General features: G+C 39.5%; 1 protein-coding gene across 8 annotated transcripts in view; it reads right to left on the bottom strand.

Annotated features, from left to right (window-relative positions):
* Lef1 (lymphoid enhancer binding factor 1) overlaps window positions 1–21,622 on the bottom strand; it is a 112,564-nt gene that overhangs the window by 22,244 nt on the left and 68,698 nt on the right. For 5 of the 8 annotated variants that reach the window (XM_005340784.3, XM_013365433.4, XM_040293001.2 and 2 more), the window contains exons 4-8: window positions 14,395–14,527; window positions 8,446–8,536; window positions 6,741–6,824; window positions 4,363–4,485; window positions 3,305–3,467 (exon numbers count right to left, since the gene is read on the bottom strand). In XM_005340784.3, the coding sequence (XP_005340841.1) occupies window positions 3,305–3,467; window positions 4,363–4,485; window positions 6,741–6,824; window positions 8,446–8,536; window positions 14,395–14,527 (594 nt within the window). The remainder of the gene's footprint in view (window positions 1–3,304; window positions 3,468–4,362; window positions 4,486–6,740; window positions 6,825–8,445; window positions 8,537–14,394; window positions 14,528–21,622) is intronic. The other 3 variants (XM_021720546.3, XM_021720545.3, XM_040293003.2) reach the window with 1 other exon arrangement.

Below are 21,622 nucleotides of genomic sequence, written 5' to 3'. Positions count from 1 at the left end.
ACTGGACACAATAAAAAAGATCATCTTTGATTTTTTTTTTTTGAGAAAGCACTGATCATTGGTATTTATACCATTAGCTCTCTCACTAAATAAATGTGATCTAATAAGACACAAAGTGTCACCAAAAAGGGGGGAAAAGACAAGAAAGAAGTCTTCCCTTTTAAATTGATTCATTCATTTGATGAATATTATTTCCCTACATACCAACATCATTTATTACTGCAATATAGTAATAGAGTTTTATATAACTTATGGCAGCTTTATAACTCACTGAAGAAACCTGGGATTGTAAATAAAAATCAACTCCCAAAATACATACTGAGGTTGGGTCTTCTACCCAAACAATCAGCCATTTTTCAGTTAAAGCAGGAAATTCAGGTTGACCAAAAGACCCCAAATAATAAAACATAGGAGAAAGCAGCAGGGCATAAACTAACCTATCTGTCTGCATTTTAAATTGTTTTTAGCTTCCTGATATTTCTATTGCACAAAACCTGCTCACAAATAAAAGATAATTTACCAGACAAAAAGTGGGAAATAAAATGCTGTTGATCCTCAGCACGACATAAAAATAAAGGCATTGTGTTGTGTCCATCTACACCTAAAAAATAAATATTAAAAAAAAATGCTATTGAGCCAAGTGCAGTGGCACATGCCTGGAATCTCGGTGCCAGGAGGCTGAGGCTGAAGGATCACAAGTTCAAAGCCAGCCTCAGCAAATTAGACAGGCACTTAGCAACTCAGTGATACCCTGTCTCTAAATAAAATATAAAAAAGGGATAGGATGTGGGTCAGTGGTTAAGTACCCCGGGTTCTATCTTCAGTATCAAAAAAAAAAAAGAAAAATGGTGTTGAAGTTCTGCATTGAAAATAAAGTCCAGCACAGATTAGAAAGATGGTCTTTCCTTACAAGAATTTCTGAAACACAGTTGACTAAAAATGCTTCTTTTTCTCTTACTCTGTTTATTGAAAAATATGAAGTATTTTTAAAGATCAAAAAATTGTCCAAGTTTGACCAAGTTGTGGGGAAAAACACTCATTTAATTTTAAGTCACACAGAATTCTGATAATAAATGTGTGACAAATGGACTTTCTGTAATAGCTTGAAAGGTCTGAGAAGTAATAATTTATTTTAAAATAATAGTTGTCCAATTTTTATTTATAACATGAATTAGGAGAACTCTGGTTAATTCATATGAATAAACATTTCTTAAGAGATATAGTAAAGATGGATTTTTTAAAAATCCAAAGATAAAATAATCTGAGATGGATTTCAGATCACTTTTAAGAATTCCAATCACCCCAGTGTAAAACTTCATGATTTTAAAGCCAGGACTTTAAAGAGATAGCAAGAACGGCCCTGCCAGAGGGGAGTTATGGAAGAATAGAAAACCTGATCTTAATCAAAGAGCTCAGAGGCCTATAAATAGAAACAGGTGTCCAAATCAAAGACAGAGAAAGTCCAAATGACAACCATCCCTTCAGATATAATGCTTGGGTCTGGGGATCGTTCAGGGAGCTGAGAAAGTAGCAATTTTTGGAAATGTGCATTAAAAATAGGAAGCATACCTCTAGATTATATCCTTACTTATTCTCTTGAGCAGGAAAATAATTCTTACTAGAGGGACAGGAGTCCTTTAACTCAAAGAAGAAAAAAATAAAAATCTGAGCGTTACATGAGCTGAAATAAAAATGTTAATCCTTTTTTCCTCTGGTTTCTTCTTTTAAAAAAGAGGGAAAATGGTCCTCGGCCTTTAAGCTTTTAAGGTGGAGTTCTTCAAAGATGATGGGGAAATGCTCATTTACTATGAACTGGCTTGGGAAACCATCACAATTATTGTCTTTAGTGTTTAAGATTCCATAGGGAAATAGGATATTCACCCAGGACACCAAAGGAACTATAATCTACCACTGTGCCCTACCCGGGAAACCCTGGAGCCTGGCAGATTGGAAATAGTTGCATTTTAAGGTTATTCAGTGGGAATCGATAATGCAAGAAACTTGCTTCCCTCCTGTTCACATGCACTGCTAGTCTCCTCAACATTCTTTTATGAATGCTCAAATGTGATAAGTTTGGACAAATCCAGTAAAAATTATCATCAACAAAGGCTAAAATGTGATCCTCTCTGCTTCACAGGGGTGGATAGACTCTCCTGACCTGGATGTTGGATTAATCATCGATTTCTTGAAAAGTTGTGAAAACAAACACATAGGAGTCATAAATTAAGAAGCTACCTCACTTACATAAAGAGCATCAACAAATTAAGATGAAGTGTTTCTAAAATTATAATGTATATATAGTGAAATGTAATTTGAGTTAGATAAATTCAAATTTGTTCCACTGTTCTTCAGACACCCAGTTAAAAACTTCCAATCCTGCAAAAGGTTACTTGGAAGGGCTGCCAAGTCTTTTGGCTAGTATTGGCTAAAGGATGTTAGAGCATCTAGCCTAGTTATAACCTACGGGCTCATTCATAACAGAATGAGGGCTAAGAAAAATAGCATACCCTGAGTTGAAAAAGGAATGAAAAGCAAAGAAGAAATCTGGAAACCCGACACATTAGCACTTTAAGAATCAGAGAACAATCTTTCTAGAAACAGGTTCACATAAATTCTCCCATTTAAAACCTCACAGTAGAATGGATCTGCTTCTGTCTAGGAAGGAGTGGCCATTCTGTGGACCTAGTCTCCCATGGGTCCTGCTGCTGCTCTCTCCAAGGGCTTGAGCTATCTGTCCCCTGCCACTTGGCACACATGCTGCTCCAGCAGGGGAGTCCCCCCATTTCCACTAACTGCTACTCATCTCTCAGGTTTCAGATTAAATATGATTTTCTCAGAGGGGCTTTCCCTAGTGCCTGCTGTTCTTTCTCACAGAATTTTGCCAATAATACAGTATTTATCACAATTTGAGTTATAGATTTATTGACTACTTGTCCAATGTCTATATCTTTGTCACAAAACTTTATGCTCCAGAAAGGCAAGGACTGTATCTATTTTATTCAGCAACTGTTACTTAATGCCAAGCATCATGCCTGGCACATAAAGACACTCAATAAATATTTGTTTAAAGAATGACAGTAAAAACAGTTATCCGTTCCAGGAAGTTTCCTGTGTGCCAAGTACCCTCTAAGTTATTTACACCACATTATATCACTAAATCCTCCCAAATGTTATCACTTCCTGAAATGCCTGCTCATTATACAAATACACTCTGTGACTACCTGATATGTAACTAAATTGGGGCCGATTCTATGAAGCCATTCCATGGTCACCATACACATTTATATACCATCCTGCCACTTACCCTTCTGCCGAGGATCTGGTTGATAGCTGCACTTTCCTTTAAGGTACACTCAGCTACGACATTCGCTCTCATTTCTTTCATGTATAACATAAAAGCATTCAGAGGCTTCTTAATGTGAGGTCTTTTTGGCTCCTGCTCCTTTCTCTGTTCATGCTGAGGCTTCCTGAAAGGTGGTTGTGGTGGTGAGTAGAGGAAGAAGGTAGAAGGAATAAGGAAGACGAGAGAGGAGGAGAGAAGCAGAGCATCTGTTCCCACTGCTCAGCTCAGGCTGGGGATCCCCCACCCCCTGCAACACCAGTGCACCATCCACTTGGAACAACAGCCTTGGCTCATTTGGTGCAACACTGAGTAGCAAACGACCAAACTATGGAGCTCTTTATCCACTTAGTGACTCTTTGTGAATAAGGACCTTCTGAAGTAGATGTATTGAACAACACAAATGGTAATGGACTTGGAATTGTGAAGGTGCTCCACTCAGGGACCTGAGGCTCCATTCCTCTATCACCTCAGAAGCTGAACTCACATTCAGGTGATCTTTCCTTTTGTGGGTAGGCTAAGGACCACTTTGAGAAGCTAATCAAAGCTTCTGACCCTACTTCCGAACAAATACATGTTGCCTTTGAATACATCTAAGGGGCTTTGTAGAATATCACACACTGCCTGCCACTGGCACCCGCTCCTCTGCAGACCCTAAAAGAAGATTCAGAAGCACAGAATGGAGATTTCTAACGTCTCCAGGGGAAAGTAATTCAGGCCTGCTCTGACAATGTGCACAACCGCGGAGCAGCAGGGCCTCTTGGACTTGGCAGCTTTCCCCTTGAATTCTATACTCTCAGGGTCTGCAGTCAGGGTCACTGGATTTCCAGAAGGAAGTCCATTCAACCCTTCCCTCTACTTCACTGGTGGGTGAGTGGCTGAGCAGCTCAGGATTCTTCATGCCTGTGTTCTGAATGTCCCTCCATTCTGGGGAAGTCTCCATGATCTTGTAAGGCCTCAGCAACAGAGAGGGAGCAAGTGTTCAGAGGCTCATCCACAGATGAGCCCAGAAGCCTACTTACACGTGCATTAGGTCACTGTCAGTGTGGGGATGCTCCTGTTTGACCTGAGGCGTTACAATGGCTGGATGAGGGATGCCAGTTGTGTGGGGACCAGGAGGACCAGGAATCATATGATGGGAAAACCTAAAAGAAGGGAAAAGAAGAAGAGTATGTTATGGCTGGCTGCTGTAGCCAAGCTAGATGGAACTTCACAACATTCCACCAACTGTAACGGGCTACATGGCGAAATACATCTTTATGCACAGGAATGTTAAATATAATTATTAAAGTGGGCTGATAATTATTTTTTTCTTCCTGAATTCACATGGAAAATATTACTATTTTCTGTAACTTTTTTAAACCATTAGCAGAATGTGACATTTTTCTTGGGAGGGCAGTAAGCCATATGATAAGGAAAAAAGTAAATCGTTTTTCTTGCAAAGCAATTTTCAAATAAGAATTTTTCTTTTTTCATTCTGTTGTTTTTTATTTGTTCTTTTTTAGTTATACATGACAATAAAATGTATTTTTGACACATCATACATACATGGAGAATAACTTCCCATTCTTGTGGTTGTACATGATGATGTGGAGCTATATTGCTGGCTGGGTATTCACATATGAACATTCGAAAGTTATGTCCAATACATGCTACTGTTTGTTTTTCCCATTTCAAATAAGAATTTCAGTAACAGAAATTATTAGAAATATGACTTTATTTAAAGATTTACTTTTTAAATGCCATTTAAATTAAGCTAAATACATCACATTTTTAAAAAATCTCTGCCTACATTCTTAAGCAAATCATCACATGAAGAGTTTCTCATATTACTATCAGAGGACACAACTGTGAAAAGGGACGGGAAAACTTTTTTCTGTACCCTATTTAATAAGGTTTCCATTGCTATCATCCAAAATTATCTTCTATGCAAAAACTAAATTATGTTTGGGAGATCTAACTTTATTGAAAACTGAAAAATATTAAGGGAAAGAATTTAATTAAAAGTAAGGACACAGTTCTGTATCACGGTAAAACTACACCTGTAAAGGCTTTTTCCTGAGTACATTTTCATGGCATAAAAAAAAAAAAAAGTCTTAAAATAATCACCATCATCCAACACAAAGGAGGGAAACTGCCATGCAAGAAAAATAAAATAAAGTACTCTGAGCAAGCACTTTGAATAAATTTGGATGTTTTAGAATTTTTTACTTTCCAAACTGTTTTAAAGTACACATTAGATTCCATAAAAACAATGTTCTCAGGTCTTTCATTGTAGCTGATAAAATTAATTCTTCATCTGGAAAAGAAAAAAGGAACTCTGCTTGAATTGTGGTATTCCAAAAATAATTTTTTTAAATATTAAGGAGGCATGATAAAATTGCAAATATTTGACCAATATCTGTACTTTTTACAAAAATATACAATACTAGTTATTTTCCTGTAAGAAAACCCTGTCATCAAATAGTGTTAAAAAATGTAAAAATGTACTTTAGGGGGAGAAATATTAACTCCATTCCCCCAGACCAGCCAGCTAAATTTATAATTTACTGATTAATATATATACATGTATACATATATATATGAAATATGTATACATATAACACCCACACACATATATTTAAAGCTGAAATTCACCAAAGAAACTGCAAATTTCGTACCCATACAAAAAAATTAAAAATAAAAAAAGCCAGACAGATTCACAACCAGTTAATAGTTTGGCTTCCAGCATGATAATGCTAGCTCCCTTGAAAAAGCCACGTGGAACACACAGATGATACACCACAGGTGTGTACATCAAGCACAGGGCACAGAAGCCATCCTTTCCAGAAGCAAAAGCATTACACAGAGCAGCCTCAAGTGTGGCACGGCAGATCTCACAGAGCTTTGCTTGCACTAACATGTCCACTCAGGGCCTGATTCACACACTAGGACGCACACCCTGGATGGCTGGACAGCCTGGGAGCACTGTCCTGTCTGTCCCAACAGCCTTGGTCCAGGAAGGCTCTTCTTGGTTATCGGGGCATTTTCGAACACCACCATATTAAATGGATACAACTCTCCTCAAAGGAAGCAAATAAAACTTAGACCAAACTAGTTTTTGTCCTCCTCCCTTACCCCACCCCCAGCATATTTTGCATCAAATAGGCTCTTTTCATGTCCACTCTGGGGACATTTCTCATCTCAGGCAGGTGGCCATGAACTCTTTAGGGGGCAGTATTCCCCAGTGTGGCTGGTCCTGCTGGGCACGGCCTGTGGCTCCTACCTTGGGTGGCCCAGACACCTAGTGTGGGAGCCAGGCACACTGCACAGACACGCACCCTCCTACCCGGCGACCCAGAGGCAAGCAGGGCACAGGATGCAAGCACGAGAAGAGCGACTGGCCTCCACCTCCACCTACCTGGACATGGAAGTGTCGACTGACAGTGAGGACGGGTAGGGCTGCCTGAATCCACCCGAGACCGGGTATACAGGCTGACCTTGCCTGAGGTCGAAGAGAGGAGCCCGTCAATGACAAAAAACCAGTTACCAACCAGCAGGAGCGTTTGGTGAGGGGAGGAGGGAGTATTCAAATGAGTCTTGTGGGAGGATTACAAACCACTGGATGCTTCCCCTTCCTTGCCCTCCACCCAATCAAAGCACCCTTTGCCCTGAAGAGAAGTCTCCCTTCCTCAACTGCAAACCAGCCAGTCAATTATCCTTTTATCACTTCCCCTCTCCCAGCCCGGTTAATGCTTGGAACAAAATAGGAACTTAATAAATGCTTATTGAATATAACATGACCCAGAGAATGGTGAAATAAAAAAAATCCCTTCAGAGAAGCAGTTTAATGATTTTTTTTTATCAGAATCTTTGAGAATTCCAAAGAAGGGAATAAAGGAGGACATCATATTTTTTATTTTAATAAAAGTGAATAAACATTCCAGAAACACTGCACCGTTTCCCCTTTGAATACCTACGTTAAAGTCAAGAAATAAAAGATCCACCCTAAGAAGTCCATCTGTCCCTGTGTTCTTCCTGAATCTCACACTTTTCATTTACACAGTCTTTATTTCCAGCTGCCAGTGATGCCACTTGGCACAGGATTATTGCCCTAAGTAGCTAAGTTCGGAACAGCTGATCTAGGCTTAGAAGCATACACATCATCAATTAGAAGGAGTTATTGACCAAAAGGTTCAATACTAAAGAGAGATAGGGAGGAAGGGCGAGAGCAAGCAAGCTGACACTTCCTTGGCAGGGTGGCCCTTTCTTGGTAAAGGAGAGAGAATGTCAGCATGTCCAGGCAGGGAGACAGAGGCCATAGGACATGGTTGTGGTGACAGCAGGCTGATGGAGAAAGGAGAGAAACCTCTGCTGAAGCTCAGCACTGTTCCCACGGAGGGCGGAGGGAAGGCTGAGAGGGCTTGGGATGGGAGGGAAACCTGTGTGCTAAGGAGAAAGTCATCAAGAGAGTCGATGTCACACACCTTTCTTCCCTCATTTCCCTTTACCTTTATGGTCTAAAATATCTGAAGGGAGCAGTAAGAATGTTTTAAGAAAATTAATACCACAAAAGAAAGAGCATTAGTATTGGGAATCTAAACAAAATAAAAGCCCCCAATTTAGGTTTTGTTCCTCTGAACTGAAGTTGGATGTTTATTTTATTAACATTCAAAAGATGTTTTTATTTTGTTGAATTTCTCTCTACTTAGTGCCACTTGCCATATTAGAAGCAAAGGTGGATACTCAGTGTCTAAATTCATGTTTCAAAAAGACAAGTTGTTCATTAAGGAAAAAAAAAAAAAAACTAGAAAGCCACACTTAAGAACTAACTTTATATAGGCATAGCAAATGCCCAAAGCCACAAATTGAATCCATAAAACTGTAAGCTTCAAAGCAATTGCTACACAGTCATTTTCTACACATATTAGCAAGCCGATTCAATTCCTTTCAAAGTCTGCACGTTTTTTAATCTTTTAAATTGAAATGAAATAAAGTTAGCACCTTGCTTGTTGTAAATTTCCTCAACTCCACAAATGTTCCCATTCACAAAGCTAATTTCCGTGAATGAAAAGTGGGAGAAGATGTGTTCAAAGTCTGGCTGAAGGTTGCAGGGAGGATCTTACCAGCCAAGAGGTGGGGTGATCTGGCCAACACCACCCGGAGACAGCGGGTAGAAGGTGGGGATGTCAGGAGCTGGCGGGTGTCTGGACATGCCTGGGAACAGGACAACACAGAGGTGTCATTTTCAGACTCACGGCACACGTGACCAGAACAGCAACAGAAAGCATTAAGAAGTTTTATGCCATTAATACTTATGATCTAGAAACAGCATTTATTAATCAGAGCCAATGAATGCAAGTCAGCTTCTAAACTTTTCTCCAGATTTCAACACAATTTCAACATTTCTCCAGATTCAGTACATCTTGAATTCCTAAAGGAATAAATGTGCTGCCAGGAAAGCAGTCATCCAAAGAGACTTTTAAATAATTTATTTTGCCCTCATTATTTCACTTTGCTTAAGAAAATGGCAGGCAATTGTTTTTGTGTAGAACGGAAAATGACGCCCTTCACAAGTAGATGGCCTGCCATGGGCTCAAGGATTAGGTAAATTGCCACTTTCATATTTTCACTGGTTCCCTAATGGACACACAGATTTGGGGAATGTGATACCTCAGAGGATCAGAGATTAATTAGGAATCATCTTCAGCCCCATAATGGTCACACTTGATATGATTCATTTGGTCTCTGTCTGCCACTTCAGCTCCCTCTAAGCTCTTCATCAAGTTGAGTCCTCTGCGCTCCAAGGTCAGGCTGTTCTGGATTAGTTGTATTCCACAGAAAAGGAGAGTGCCACCAAACTATTTCTCACACTCACACTCCCTGGAGCACACTGTCTTAGGGCTGTGCAAACCACCTAATGATTACACCTAATCCTGGTCCCAAATGACACCCCTTTGTTTGTACCTGACCTTAGGTACAGAAAAAAAGAAAAAATTCAGACAGGACAAGACAAATGCATAAAATGTAAAATGTAAAGTTTAATATATTTGGGTGCAGTGATTCTGAAGAGAGCCATTTAAGTTGCTTCACACAGCTAATCATAGCTTTAAAAGGTCATGTTCATAGTATAAACATGTATTTCAAGCTTCAACACCAGGCAACTGTAAATATACTGGCTGATATGTAAAATCAGGTGAACAGCATGAAGATGCTCTTTAAATATTCTGCCTTTTTTTTTTTTTTTTTTTTTTTACTACTTAGGATGCCTATGAATTTCATTTGGATCTTGAAAGAAACTGAAGGCCTTGAATATATGGCAATGACTTAAGAAGTGCCGCCTTCAAAGTTTATGTTAATTTGACTTTGAAGTTAGAACAAACTCTCTCTCCATTCTTACAGAAAGTAGGTAGGGAGGAGAAAGGTCTTCATTTCTCTCAACAGAGTGCTTACATGAGATCAGCTCACATTTTGCTGTTTTTACAAGTGTTATCTCAAATCTCCCTTTTATAAACAATATATTTTTGCTAGAAATACTGATCCTTTTGATCCCAGTGGACCCCAAATTTTATACCCTGAAGACATTTCTTTCTTTAAGTCTGGGAAGTTTTGGGTGGCAGGGTGGTTCTAAAAGAGCCTGCTGTGGTGCTTCATGATGCCTCAGGATCACTGGGGAAGTTTTTTCACTTGCTGCTTTTCTCATTCTGAGATCCAGAAATCCCCAAACCTCTGCAGGGAGACTGCTCAGGTTTGAAAAAACAAAAGAAAAAACAACATAGCTAGACCAACTCAATAGAACGTTAGAAACTTAGTTGGAATCTGAGTATTTTATTACAGTAACTTGGAAATCAATGCTTGAAGTCTTTTTTTTTTTTTAAGAGAGGGAGAGAGGGAGAAAGGGAGAGGGAGAGGGAGAGAGAGAGAGAGAGAGAGGATTTTTAATATTTATTTTTTTAGTTATTGACGGACACAACATCTTTGTTTGTATGTGGTGCTGAGGATCGAACCCGGGCCGCACGCATGCCAGGCGGACGCGCTACCGCTTGAGCCACATCTCCAGCCCCAATGCTTGAAGTCTTAAATGATATACTTCAACCCTATTATTTTGCATTAGAATTAAGGTCTTAGGGGGCTAAGCCACTGTTCATGTTTGGGTTCATATAAAGTAGGTGTTGTGCTGTGCTTCTGACTGTCACAAGGATGTGAAGAGGTAAGCTGCTTGCAATCGCTTGGGTCTCCACATGAGTCTATACTCCAACTCTGCTTGGGTTCTGTGCAAAAATGATTCAGCAGAACAGAAATACAAACTAGTTGGATTTGGTTTGTTGCTGGAAGGAAGGAGGAACGAACCACTCTTTATGTAGCACCTGCAGCATTTCAGGTCTCTCATATGGTAAGCTGACCCTGTCTATTGAAATCATACTCATCTTTCAAACGTCCCACTGCCAGGAAATCTTCTCAACTTTTATAAGTAGGTACATGATGTGGCTTAGCTCATAAATAAACCTGGATCTTCTAAATGGCTTGTGGTCCCACTAAGATCCTATTCCCCAAAGATTCCTATAAGTGTATGCCTTATGCCTCCCTTCCAACTGCCCTGCAATCGAAGATATAGTTCTGTCATTTGCTCAACTAGTATTCACAGAACACTCACTACGTGCGTTGAAGGATACACTCAGCAGAGCCTTAAAGATTTTTAAGCTTTTATAAGTAACTTCTATATAAATGTAAATAAAATAATTCTGGAGTCAGACTGTGTAGATATGCCAGTCACTGGCTACACGTGTTTGAGGAAGTTATTTGTTTTTGAATACTCAAATGATAACCGTAGAGAGGTTGTTGTAAAGGATAAATGCATTAACACAGGTCCTGCAGCACAGTGCCCAGCACAAGTATAAATGCTATGTGAGTGACTGTTGTTATATATAAGGATAAAATGGATAACACATAGATATAAGTAGTATTTTGTAAAAAGCTCTTTCCTTTTAACATTTCAACCATACTTGACTACGAGTTAGACAAATAAGTGGTATGAACTTTCTTTCCCTTTCCTACATATACACAAAGGAAGGGAGGGAGAGGAGGAGAAAAGGGCAGAAACTAATGTGGTCTTCAACAGGAAATGAAACTGAACTTATTTTATTTTTTTACAAATGAGAATGGGTATCAAAGACAAACCATTTATATTTACTGAATAACTCTGCCTAGGGTAAGAATAAGGACATGCTATTCTTTAGGGTTCCCCAGTCCCCCCCCCCTAGATAAAAGTTGATTTGCCTACTCTGAACAAAGAGATCAGCAACTCTGGGCCTCAGTACCATCATGTTCTAACCAGCTGAACTACACAATAGACCCAAAAGGGAGGCAGCAGGAAAGAAAGAAACCAAGAGGCCTACTGAGCTTATTTTTTTTTTTGGCAATAAAAATACCCAAATGGGATTATATAAACTCAATATCATGTAAATGAGTGCTTCCCAAACCAGAGTTTACATCCCCAGAGGTACATGATGATGAGGTACATGAAGCCCAGGACAAACATGTAATTAAAAACAGGATCTTCATATTAAAATAAAAAGAAGAGTGTAAGGAAGAAAAATAAAATCACAACATTTTTCAAACAACAAAGACTAAAGAAACTACACAGAGAATTTCTGGTCCATTCTCTGTAGGTCTGCAGTTTGTTAAGGAAAAAAAAAAGTTTAAGAAGCAATGATATAAATTACAATTAGGCAGAACAAGATAGGAGGGCAGTTGAGATGAAAACAGAAGAGAAAAATCTAAATGTAATTAGTAGCCAGTCATAAACCTGTCTTTTTTTAAAAAGTGAACTGTCTTAGAATTCTCGAGAGAAAAACTAATAAACCATGACGTGTTATTCTCTTAAATAAGTTAATGTTTCAAAGTGCTTTGAACAAGACCTAGGACATAGTAAGCACTATTTAATTGTTAAATAAATAAATACAGTGAAATAAAACACACTGTGAGATTCTTTTTGCTAGTTCTTAGTTGAAGCTTTTGTATCTAGGTCTGTCCTCCACATATTTATGCTTCCTAGATATATGTTCCAACTCAGTCCCTGGCCTGAGGTTGTGACCCACATGTTTAAATTTGCCTGCCTGCGACAAGTCTCCCCAAAGACATCTCAAAGACACTTCAACTCACCATGACCAAGATCATATTACTGATCTTCCCTCTCAAAGTCAGCCTTCCTTCTAAAATCCCTTAATTCTCTTCCTCACTATAGACCCACAGGCCTGTCTTTTTGAAGGTTTGTATTCTTGGAAGCTGTTAATAAAAGGAAGCAGGGTGGAGAAAGGACTGGGAAGGAGAATTGGAACAGGCAGACCTAGAAATGTCCACACAGGTGATTTTGGCAGCTGACCTCCTTATTGGAATTCAAGTGCAACAGTAACAAGTCTTCAACTAAGTGTTGTGGTCTAAGGACAGAGAAACTGAAAATGAAGGGTTTCTTCGAGATACAGTAATAGTGGTAGAAAGGACAACTGGCTTCTGAATACATTTTTTTAACACATTTTGAATGTTGTTGCCCACAACAGGGCAGAGCCTGGGCGGACACACAGGTGAAACGCAGGTGGAGAAAAATTTTACCCCTTCATATTCTGTTTTCAAGTGGTTTTAAAGGACTTATTTTGAACCTTCAAATACCCTGCTGAAGTCCAACTGTGCGTGTGCTCTCAGAAAGAGGTACAGGCTATCCTGAGAGCAAAGCCATTCCGAGGCTGGCCCTGAGACAATGGGACCAGAAGGTCTGAAGAACACAGCTCAGTCCCACTCCCAACCATACCTGGACACATTGGGTAAAAATTGGACATTTTGATTTTTCAGACCTCTTATAACATGTCTGTTTTTCTGAAACTGCAGCAGAAGCAGAGTTTGGTATGGGAGCCAAACAGAATGCAGCTGCTTTGACTTTCCATAGATGATTTATTTATGATTATAAGCTAGTGCTAGTACACAGAAAGGATAAAATATAATAATATATAGCTGAATAATAAATTCACAAGAGGCTCAGAAAAATATTTGAAGTGAAAATCTCCCAATTTTCCCCTTTTCTACTTTTTAATAAAAATCACCATCAACACCTTGTATAGTAGTCCCCCCAACCCCCCAGCCACAGTTTCCTTTTCTATGGTTTCAGTTACACATGGTCAACCAAAGTCTAAAGATATTAAGTAGGAAATTCCAGAAATAAACAATGTTATGAGTTTTAAATTAAGCACTGTTCTGTGCACCAGGATGAAATTTTGTACTCTCCCACTGTCCCTGCCTGGGATATAAATCATCCCTGTGTCCCTTAACCATGCTGTACTAACCCAATTACTCACTTAGAAGCTATCTACCATCATGCTCTACCATCATGGTACTGCAGTGTCTGTGTTCAAATAACACTTATTTTACACATTTAAGTGAAATAGTTTTTAAGGAAAGAAAAGTTACGCTGACAATTCAGACAAAGCCACAAAGTAACCCCTTCAAGTGAAAAGGTGAAAGTTCTGCACTTAAGGGAAATCAAAATAATCATACCATGAGGTTGCTGTGATCTACAGTAAGAACTAACCTTCTGTCCAAGATATTCTGAAGAAGAAAAAAGAAATCTGCACTAATTTTGTTCTCCTGCCTCAAATTGCAAGAGTTTCAGCCATAGTTTGTGATAAGTGCTCAGCTGTGATGTAAAAGGCATTAACTCTGCAGCTCAGTGTGACCCACTGTATAAAGCACCCAGAGGAGAATAGAACATAACCTAAGATAAGGTGGTGGGGAACATGCTGAAATAATGACTGAACATTTAGTCTTTTTGTATGACATACTGGTTTATATTGTGACTCTCAGATTTTCACAGCGGTCACGTGGAAAATCACCTTACTAAGTGTTTCTTGTTTCTTAACACTGAAAAATTAAAGAAGCAACAACAAATTCTTGCTAACCAATAAATTATTCTTATTCTCTACAAATGTACTTTGGTCCACCCAGTGACCTGGAGCAAAGGGCCACTGAGACTCAGGCAACTTTGACTCCTCAATTAGCAAAGAGGCTGGGCAGGCCTGGGCTCTCACCTTGTTTGGAGCTGACATCTGATGGGATGTGTGACGGGTGCGATCCTGGAGAAAAGTGCTCGTCGCTGTAAGTGATGAGGGGTGTGAGCGGGTGGACCGCATGGGACGGCTGCACCACGGGCACTTTATTTGACTGCAAAATAACCACAAGGTCAACCGTTAATAAGGATGTCCAACTCGTATCTCCTCTCCCAAAGGAAATGTCACACAATTACAGTAACCAGTCATCAGTATAACCCAAGAATCATCTGCAGACCTTGACTGAAGTCACCTCTTTGATTCTTTGCAGTTTTCCATGTTAAACACTCCTGGAGTACATAACTATCCCACCATGAGACCATGCTGTTACCTGCTTAGAGGGGCCCTTAGAGACTGAGGTGGATCACTGATTCCCTATGCCACAAAACCCAGTTTATACATATTTATCCTCCCTTTTGGATTATATCCTAAGGTTAAGGTCAATAAAGAGTTAATGGAACAAAAGTTATAAATGTTTTATAAGCTCTTTATTGATTACATATGTCTGACAAGAAAAAAGCATGCAATAAAAAATTCTTATGAACATATAAATGAATAAATGTTGCCAATCTTAAGGGCAAATTTTTAAATAACTCAAGAGATAGATTTATAGTTTATAAATTCATAATTCTGTAGTTGTGCATCTTTAAGAACCACGTGACACTATTTTTTCACATCTTACAGCTCTGTCAGACATCACTGTGCATCACGCTTCAGCCTCTACTCAGTTTATCTTCTGTTTCTCTAGTTTCCAGAACTACTGATAAACTCCTCCTTATTTCAATAATATATAATTTGAAAGTACATTTTTAAGTTGGTGACATTTTATATTTTAACATACTTCATAGATCTTGTGCTTTACAAATTTTTAAATTTAATTTGGAATCTCAAAAGTATACAACAATAACACATGTTCAAGGTTCAGACTATCTCTTAGGACTCCATCAATTTGGAATCTATGACTGTTCTGTCTGAAAAGTTGAAGCCCTCCTCCATCCTCCAAGAAAGAACTAAGTAAAGCAATACTGTAAACCAGACTTAAGCACCTAAAACCTAACTAAGGGATCATTTCAGTGAAACTCTAGTTAATGACAATATAGTACATTCTTAAAAAATGCTGAGAGTGGATGTTAAGTGTTCTCACCATAAAAATAACTTGGTGAGCTATATACACATTAGCTATATTTCCATTCCACAATGTAATAGTCAAAACATCATGTTCTCCAGGATAAATACATACAAATTTATCTGTCAACTTCAAAAACAATAAAGAAGAGAAACTCCCTCCTTCCCCCAAAGAAAGGAAGCAGCAGTTATAAACACGTGCACGACGGCCCTGACTTTAAACCCATCTACTAATTAAAGCTGTCTCAGGAACAGTCTCCATTTAGAAACACTGCTGTAATGAGTAATGCGGATTTAAGAGGAATCGAATATAATGATTTCACTAGTTCAGGCATGCCTTCACCATGATTAGTATGAATTAGAGATTTTACTGTGCTATAGTCTAAGATATATGTGAAATCAGTTTCTTCAAAAGCGAATATTCATGTTTAAAAAAAAAAAGAAACTGAGGAAGAACATGAAATGCACACAAAATAGGTGTATACCAGAAGGTTAAAAGACCCAAGCACACCTGTGTATGGTGGCTGCACTGAAGGTGCACACTCATTTTGAATTTGATGGGTTTTTGTTTGTTTGTTTGTTTGTTTGTTTTCAAATTAGATGTAAAAAGTATGTGGTTCCAGTGGAAAAGAAGTACCCTCAGGAAAATTAGGAACAATCATCCTAGCAATACTTAATTTTCTTTACACCCTATCATTACAACCTCAGTCCAAAAGAAACTTGGGGGGGCAGGGAGGTAAAGGGAAAAAAAATCGCATGTTTTTGGACAGTGGTATAATTTCCATACTAGATTTTCTCCATAATTATCAGCTTCTGTCTAATGGCAAAACCTGCACAGCTTATATAGCCACTGGCATTTATTAAATAGAGCGCCATTATCAAAGCCACACAGTTTTTCTCTACACACCTCAGCACACAAACATCTATGAATATAAATGTTTAAAAAGACCTTTTAATGCTTTTCAAGTGTTAATGATGTAGTTTGCCAAATATACAGAATGAGCCTCTTAAATACAAGGAATTTACAATGCTAGAGGAGGTGGGTGGAGGGTGGAAGTGGGGATATGAGGATATTATTATAAACCCTTTTGCAAATGAAGAAAAAAATTCTCAGCACCCAAATGCTAAAATGAATACATTTCAACTGCAGTTTAGAATAACCACTTTGACTCATCTGAAAGTCTTAAGGGAGGTAATAATTGCCAAACAAGTCACAAAGATATTTTCTTAGGGTGGTCATAGTAAGCACTGCAGAAATATTCTGGAAGGGTGTATGTATTTTTTGCATGCCTTTCCTGTTTCCAGAGCACCACCTTAAGGAACCTGCATTAGCAGGCAGCATCTTCTTAATGTCTGACCTGTCCCTCCAGTCATATAGCTCAGAATCTGGTGCCATGAATTTTTGCTAAATTATGCTATCCTTGCTCTCCTCTTAATTTTACGGTTTTCAACACAGATTTGCTTTCCTGTGGGAAGGAGATAAGAAGCTGAGGATTTTAATTTAAGCTCTGGCCTTGTCTTATATTTTGCAAGATGGATAGCGAAAGCAATACTAGTAGGTATGTTAAAGCCAACAAGGATTACGCCCATTTTGTGGCCAAATAATAAGAGTAATAGGAAATCTCAGTAATATGTGCGAGCAGAATTCTAAGGGTTATATTTTGCCTCCTGCCAACCATTTCTACCATGTATATAGACGGAACAAAGTGGATTCCAACCTACGCTGCAGATACTTGGCACGGTGCCATTATGGTCAACTGTCCTCAGCCCTAAGCTTGTGGGCTTGCTCTGATTTTAGGAGTTAAAACTGTCCTTTGATAATACATGTACACACAGGTGAGAACTCTGGGTCTGCTACTTTGATTCAGTTTTAAGACAGACAGTACAACCATTCTTAATTCAATTCTTTAAATCTCCAAATAAGAATATGGTATATTTTCAGGTGGGGAATAGAGAAGAATAATCAACCCACTCCCTAAATCTCTGTAGACAAATTTATTTAGCTACATTATAATGCAGTCTTACATGTCTGTATGTGCATGCGTATATTTATTAAGCAACTAAAATAGTCCAGACAAGGTCCCTATTCTCATGCAGCTTACTTTCTAGGGGCCCCAAAGTAGGGACAGGCAGCAGGAGGTGGGTAAAAAAATAAAACAAATAAAAACTGAACAGAAAGCATCAAGTATTGTGTCCTTATATCATGGTAAGGCTGTAAGAAACCTAAAGCTCAGTTAGTCCAAGCTCCATATTCTGTAAGATGGGAAGGTGAGAAAGAGAGGTCACCAGGGAATGGGTTGTCAAGCCAGGACAACTTACAGCACTTGTCAGAGTGCACACTCACTACCCAACTCCTATAAAGTAGGTGCTGCAAGTATCACAGGAACAAAGCCCCCAGGTTGCTCAACACACACATCCTAAGCAGGTGCTTTTCCCACTCTCCTGTAAGGGAGGGTGGAGAGAAAACCAGTAAAAGTTGCCTGGATTCTTTTTCATTCAAAGGTATGGCCAGGTCAGTCTTTCTTTCCAGTGGAGAATCACCAAGTATTTCCAATTTGTTTCATTATGCCAGGTGAATAGAATGCATGATCACTCCACCTTTATGAGACAGTCAGCAGCTTTGTGTCATCCCAAATTCTCCACTTCTGCTCAAGGAGGTTCAGAAACCTGTTTATGCTCACATGGCACCAAGTGGCTGAGCTGGGCTGATAACTGTGGTTGCGCAATTTTAACTGCACATCCTTTGCTCCTGGGCAGGGGACTGGTGGATAAGCAAAGGAGGTTCAGATAAAAAGAATAGGTATTGGGAAAGGAGAGAAAATACAAAGAATAGACTCTGGAAGACAACTCTCTTGCTCACACTCAGCACTCACACTTGGCTATTTAGTAGGATGACTGAAATCCCTTCCCAAACTTGACAGACTTGCCATTAGGCCATGCACCCATGTACCACCCAATAATTACAACAAGGAATACTGACCAAGCGCTTACTGTATGCAAAACATTTTATCTTTACAGCTACTTTCTACAAGTACTACTGTCATCCTCCTTTTCCAGATGAGGCGCAGAGAAGCTGAGTAACTTTCCTAAGGGCGTGCTGCTCAGGAGTGGCAGTGCCAGGATTCAAATGCACAAAGTCTGCCTCTAGAGCCAAATTTCATTACCAGCACACCATGCAGCCTCCTTGAAGAGCCAAGTTTGTAAAATCTTGGACACTGAGTTGACCATCTGGGCCATACCTGATAGTATGTGACATCTATGAAAGTGTGTGGTCTCTGTCACAGGCACAGGAATCACATCAGACAAAGAGGCACCTTAGTATAAGTGGTCAGAACTGCAGAGACTCAACAGCCGCCTTCTTCTCTGGGACTAGAAAACATTCCAAGGAGCTTGGTTGGCTGCCACCCAGGCTGGTCCCTGCAGGTAAGAACCTCCTTGGCATCACAGCCAATAAAACCCACACCTCCTGTGGACACGAAGTGGGTGCCACTTAGAGATCCTGAGAGCTATCCCCAAAGCCGCGTTCCCAGAAATGACCCACTCACCACTGGCAGGATCTCAAAGTATCGTGAAAGTTGTCAGCTTCTGAGGATGTGGTTCTGGGAAGGACTGAAGTGGTTCAGCTCCCTCCTGGCTAAAGCCGTGGGCCTGCTGGTAAATAGAAGACCTGGGGGAGAAGCCTGCTGACCTGACAGCCAGTCCCCACTGCATCTCCAGACTTGAGCTAAATCCACAGCACGGGATCTGGCTGTGCATAAAGGTCTCAAGTTCCATTTCAATTGGCTGTGCATTTTATCAATGGTGCTCTTGGGAGTAACCGAATACATGGGAATTTAACACTCTGCCCACTAACTGAGATGAGGAATTTCATCTGGCCTCAACCATTATGATAGCATTTTGCTTTTTATTAAAATATGAAGATGTCTGGTCTTCATAAAATAAAGCCATGTAATGTCCCTTTCCCTTCTCTTCTGAGAGCCCTTCTGAAGCCTTCTCACACAGAGGGGCAGAATTACATTATCCAAAAGGATGTCCTTACGTTTGCATCCACTAACCTCAAAAATAACATTCAGTACTGGAAATATTTACTCCCATCCACCAAATCTGAACACCTGGTTCAGGTGTGACATGGCTTTCAAATCTGAGAGCACCCCTGGGTAGGATGCTGCAGGTATTTCCAGGTCATGAGGAAGCCTTGGGCTCTAAAGGTTCCAACATTCACAGGGCCCGACTCCGGAGCAAAGGGATGGTCTACAGACCTTCAATAGCAACTTACAAATAGCATGTCCTCCTAGGAGGGGAAGGACCAGTCACAGGGGAAGGAATTAATATTGACTGGACACCTGGTAAGTGCCAGTCATCACAGCAGTGCTTTCATATGAGCTCTGGCCCGCCTTCACACAGTGGGTATTACTACCCCATGTTTATAGATGAGGAGGCCCAGGCCCTTTGAACACAGAGCAAAGTAATCATTAGTGGGCAGATGGGCTGTGCTGGTGTTGGTTTGACACCAAGGCCCCTCTCGTACTGTCCACACTGTGGTCCCTAGCTTCTCTCTCCACCTCTGTTCCAAACCATCCTGCCAGCTAAGTGTGGCCTGTCATGGACTCAACTATAATGAAATAGCTAGACAGAAACAACTGACCACTTGGAGAAGACCGATGTCACCAGCAGGACTCCAAACAGACTGCTGGAGAGCAGCTTTCAAACAAGAAACCACAGAGTGCCCACTCCTCTTAGTTCTCTACAAGGCGATGATTCTACACATTACATCAGCTAATCATGAAACCACCCCTAAGTCAGGCATTGTGAGTTTTGTTTTATAGAGAACACAGAGCTTCTGACTGGTTAAGTAATTTATGTAGGTTTACATAGGATGTTAAGTAGCAGAGACAGGTTGTGAAACCAAGTCCACCAAATACACAGCTCTGGTATCCTTTGGCTGTCAAGTCGAAGACACCACCAATAATAAAGAGTTTAATACTCAAATACATAGCACCAAGGCCAAGAGTTCAAATCCTAAACATCCAAATGCTACTTAGTTGCTAACCTTATGTAATCCACTTACTTTTTTAGGACCTTAGTTTCTTCATTTGTCACATGGATAGAATACTCACAGGATTAAAATGAGAATTAATATTAATGAGTAATACAAATAAAACACGTAACTCAGGTCTTGCCATATAATGTGCTTAATAAATACTGATAGAATGGATAAAGGAGACCGGGGAAAGAGGGCCTGCAGATGAATTATTATACTCTAATCATTTAACATCACTCATCTCTAAGACACACATTAAGTTAGGGAGCCTCTGGAACTTAGGGGTCTAAACCACACTTTGAGAACTGCTCCCTTATAGCAAAGTAATAATATATAAAATAGCTGTTGATTATGGATGATCCCAGCCAAATAAGGGAAAAGAATTTTTTCAGTTGACTTCTGAGAGAAACTGATGTATGGGTTACAGATACAGAATGGTTGCATGATGTAGTAATCTATCTTTTTTTTTTTTTTTGCTCTTATTTGCTAGGACACTGAATGTATAAATAAAGATAAATCTTAAAGATAAATAAATACCTCATCCATTTACATGATAATTAAAGTGTTTTAAAACCTTGATTCATTTAGTTTAGTACAGAATCATAGAGTTATATTCTTTTGTGCAATGTTGAATATTTTTTTCAAATGTATTCTTGACATTCAATAGCTGGAAATGTGGATTTGTACCCGTTGGCACTAAGATGACTTACTTCAGTTCCCTAAGGTAAAGTCAGCCATAATCTTCTCTGTCCTTACAGGCCCCAGGCCAGGACTCTTTATGCATTTACCATATCGTCTTGTTGCTATTTGTGCATCTGTTTTCTCTCACTGGATGGAGATTTTAACTTGGTGACTTGTCCCCAGCATCTAATACAGGTCCTGGCAAAGCAGAGACATTCAATACCTATCTCTTATGACTCACTGTCTGAATAAGTTTTAACACTAGGAAGCCAGCTGCTTTTAAAAGAATTCATAGCCTTATATTAAAAGTAGGGAGTGATGGCATTTTCTTTTACTGCATGAAAAACTCACTGCAAATTTAGG

The sequence above is a fragment of the Ictidomys tridecemlineatus genome, chromosome 9 (genome assembly GCF_052094955.1).
Source record: "Ictidomys tridecemlineatus isolate mIctTri1 chromosome 9, mIctTri1.hap1, whole genome shotgun sequence".
Taxonomy (NCBI): Eukaryota; Metazoa; Chordata; class Mammalia; order Rodentia; family Sciuridae; genus Ictidomys; species Ictidomys tridecemlineatus.
Note: the sequence above shows the minus strand (reverse complement) of the source record. Positions and strands in the feature narration are given on the sequence as shown.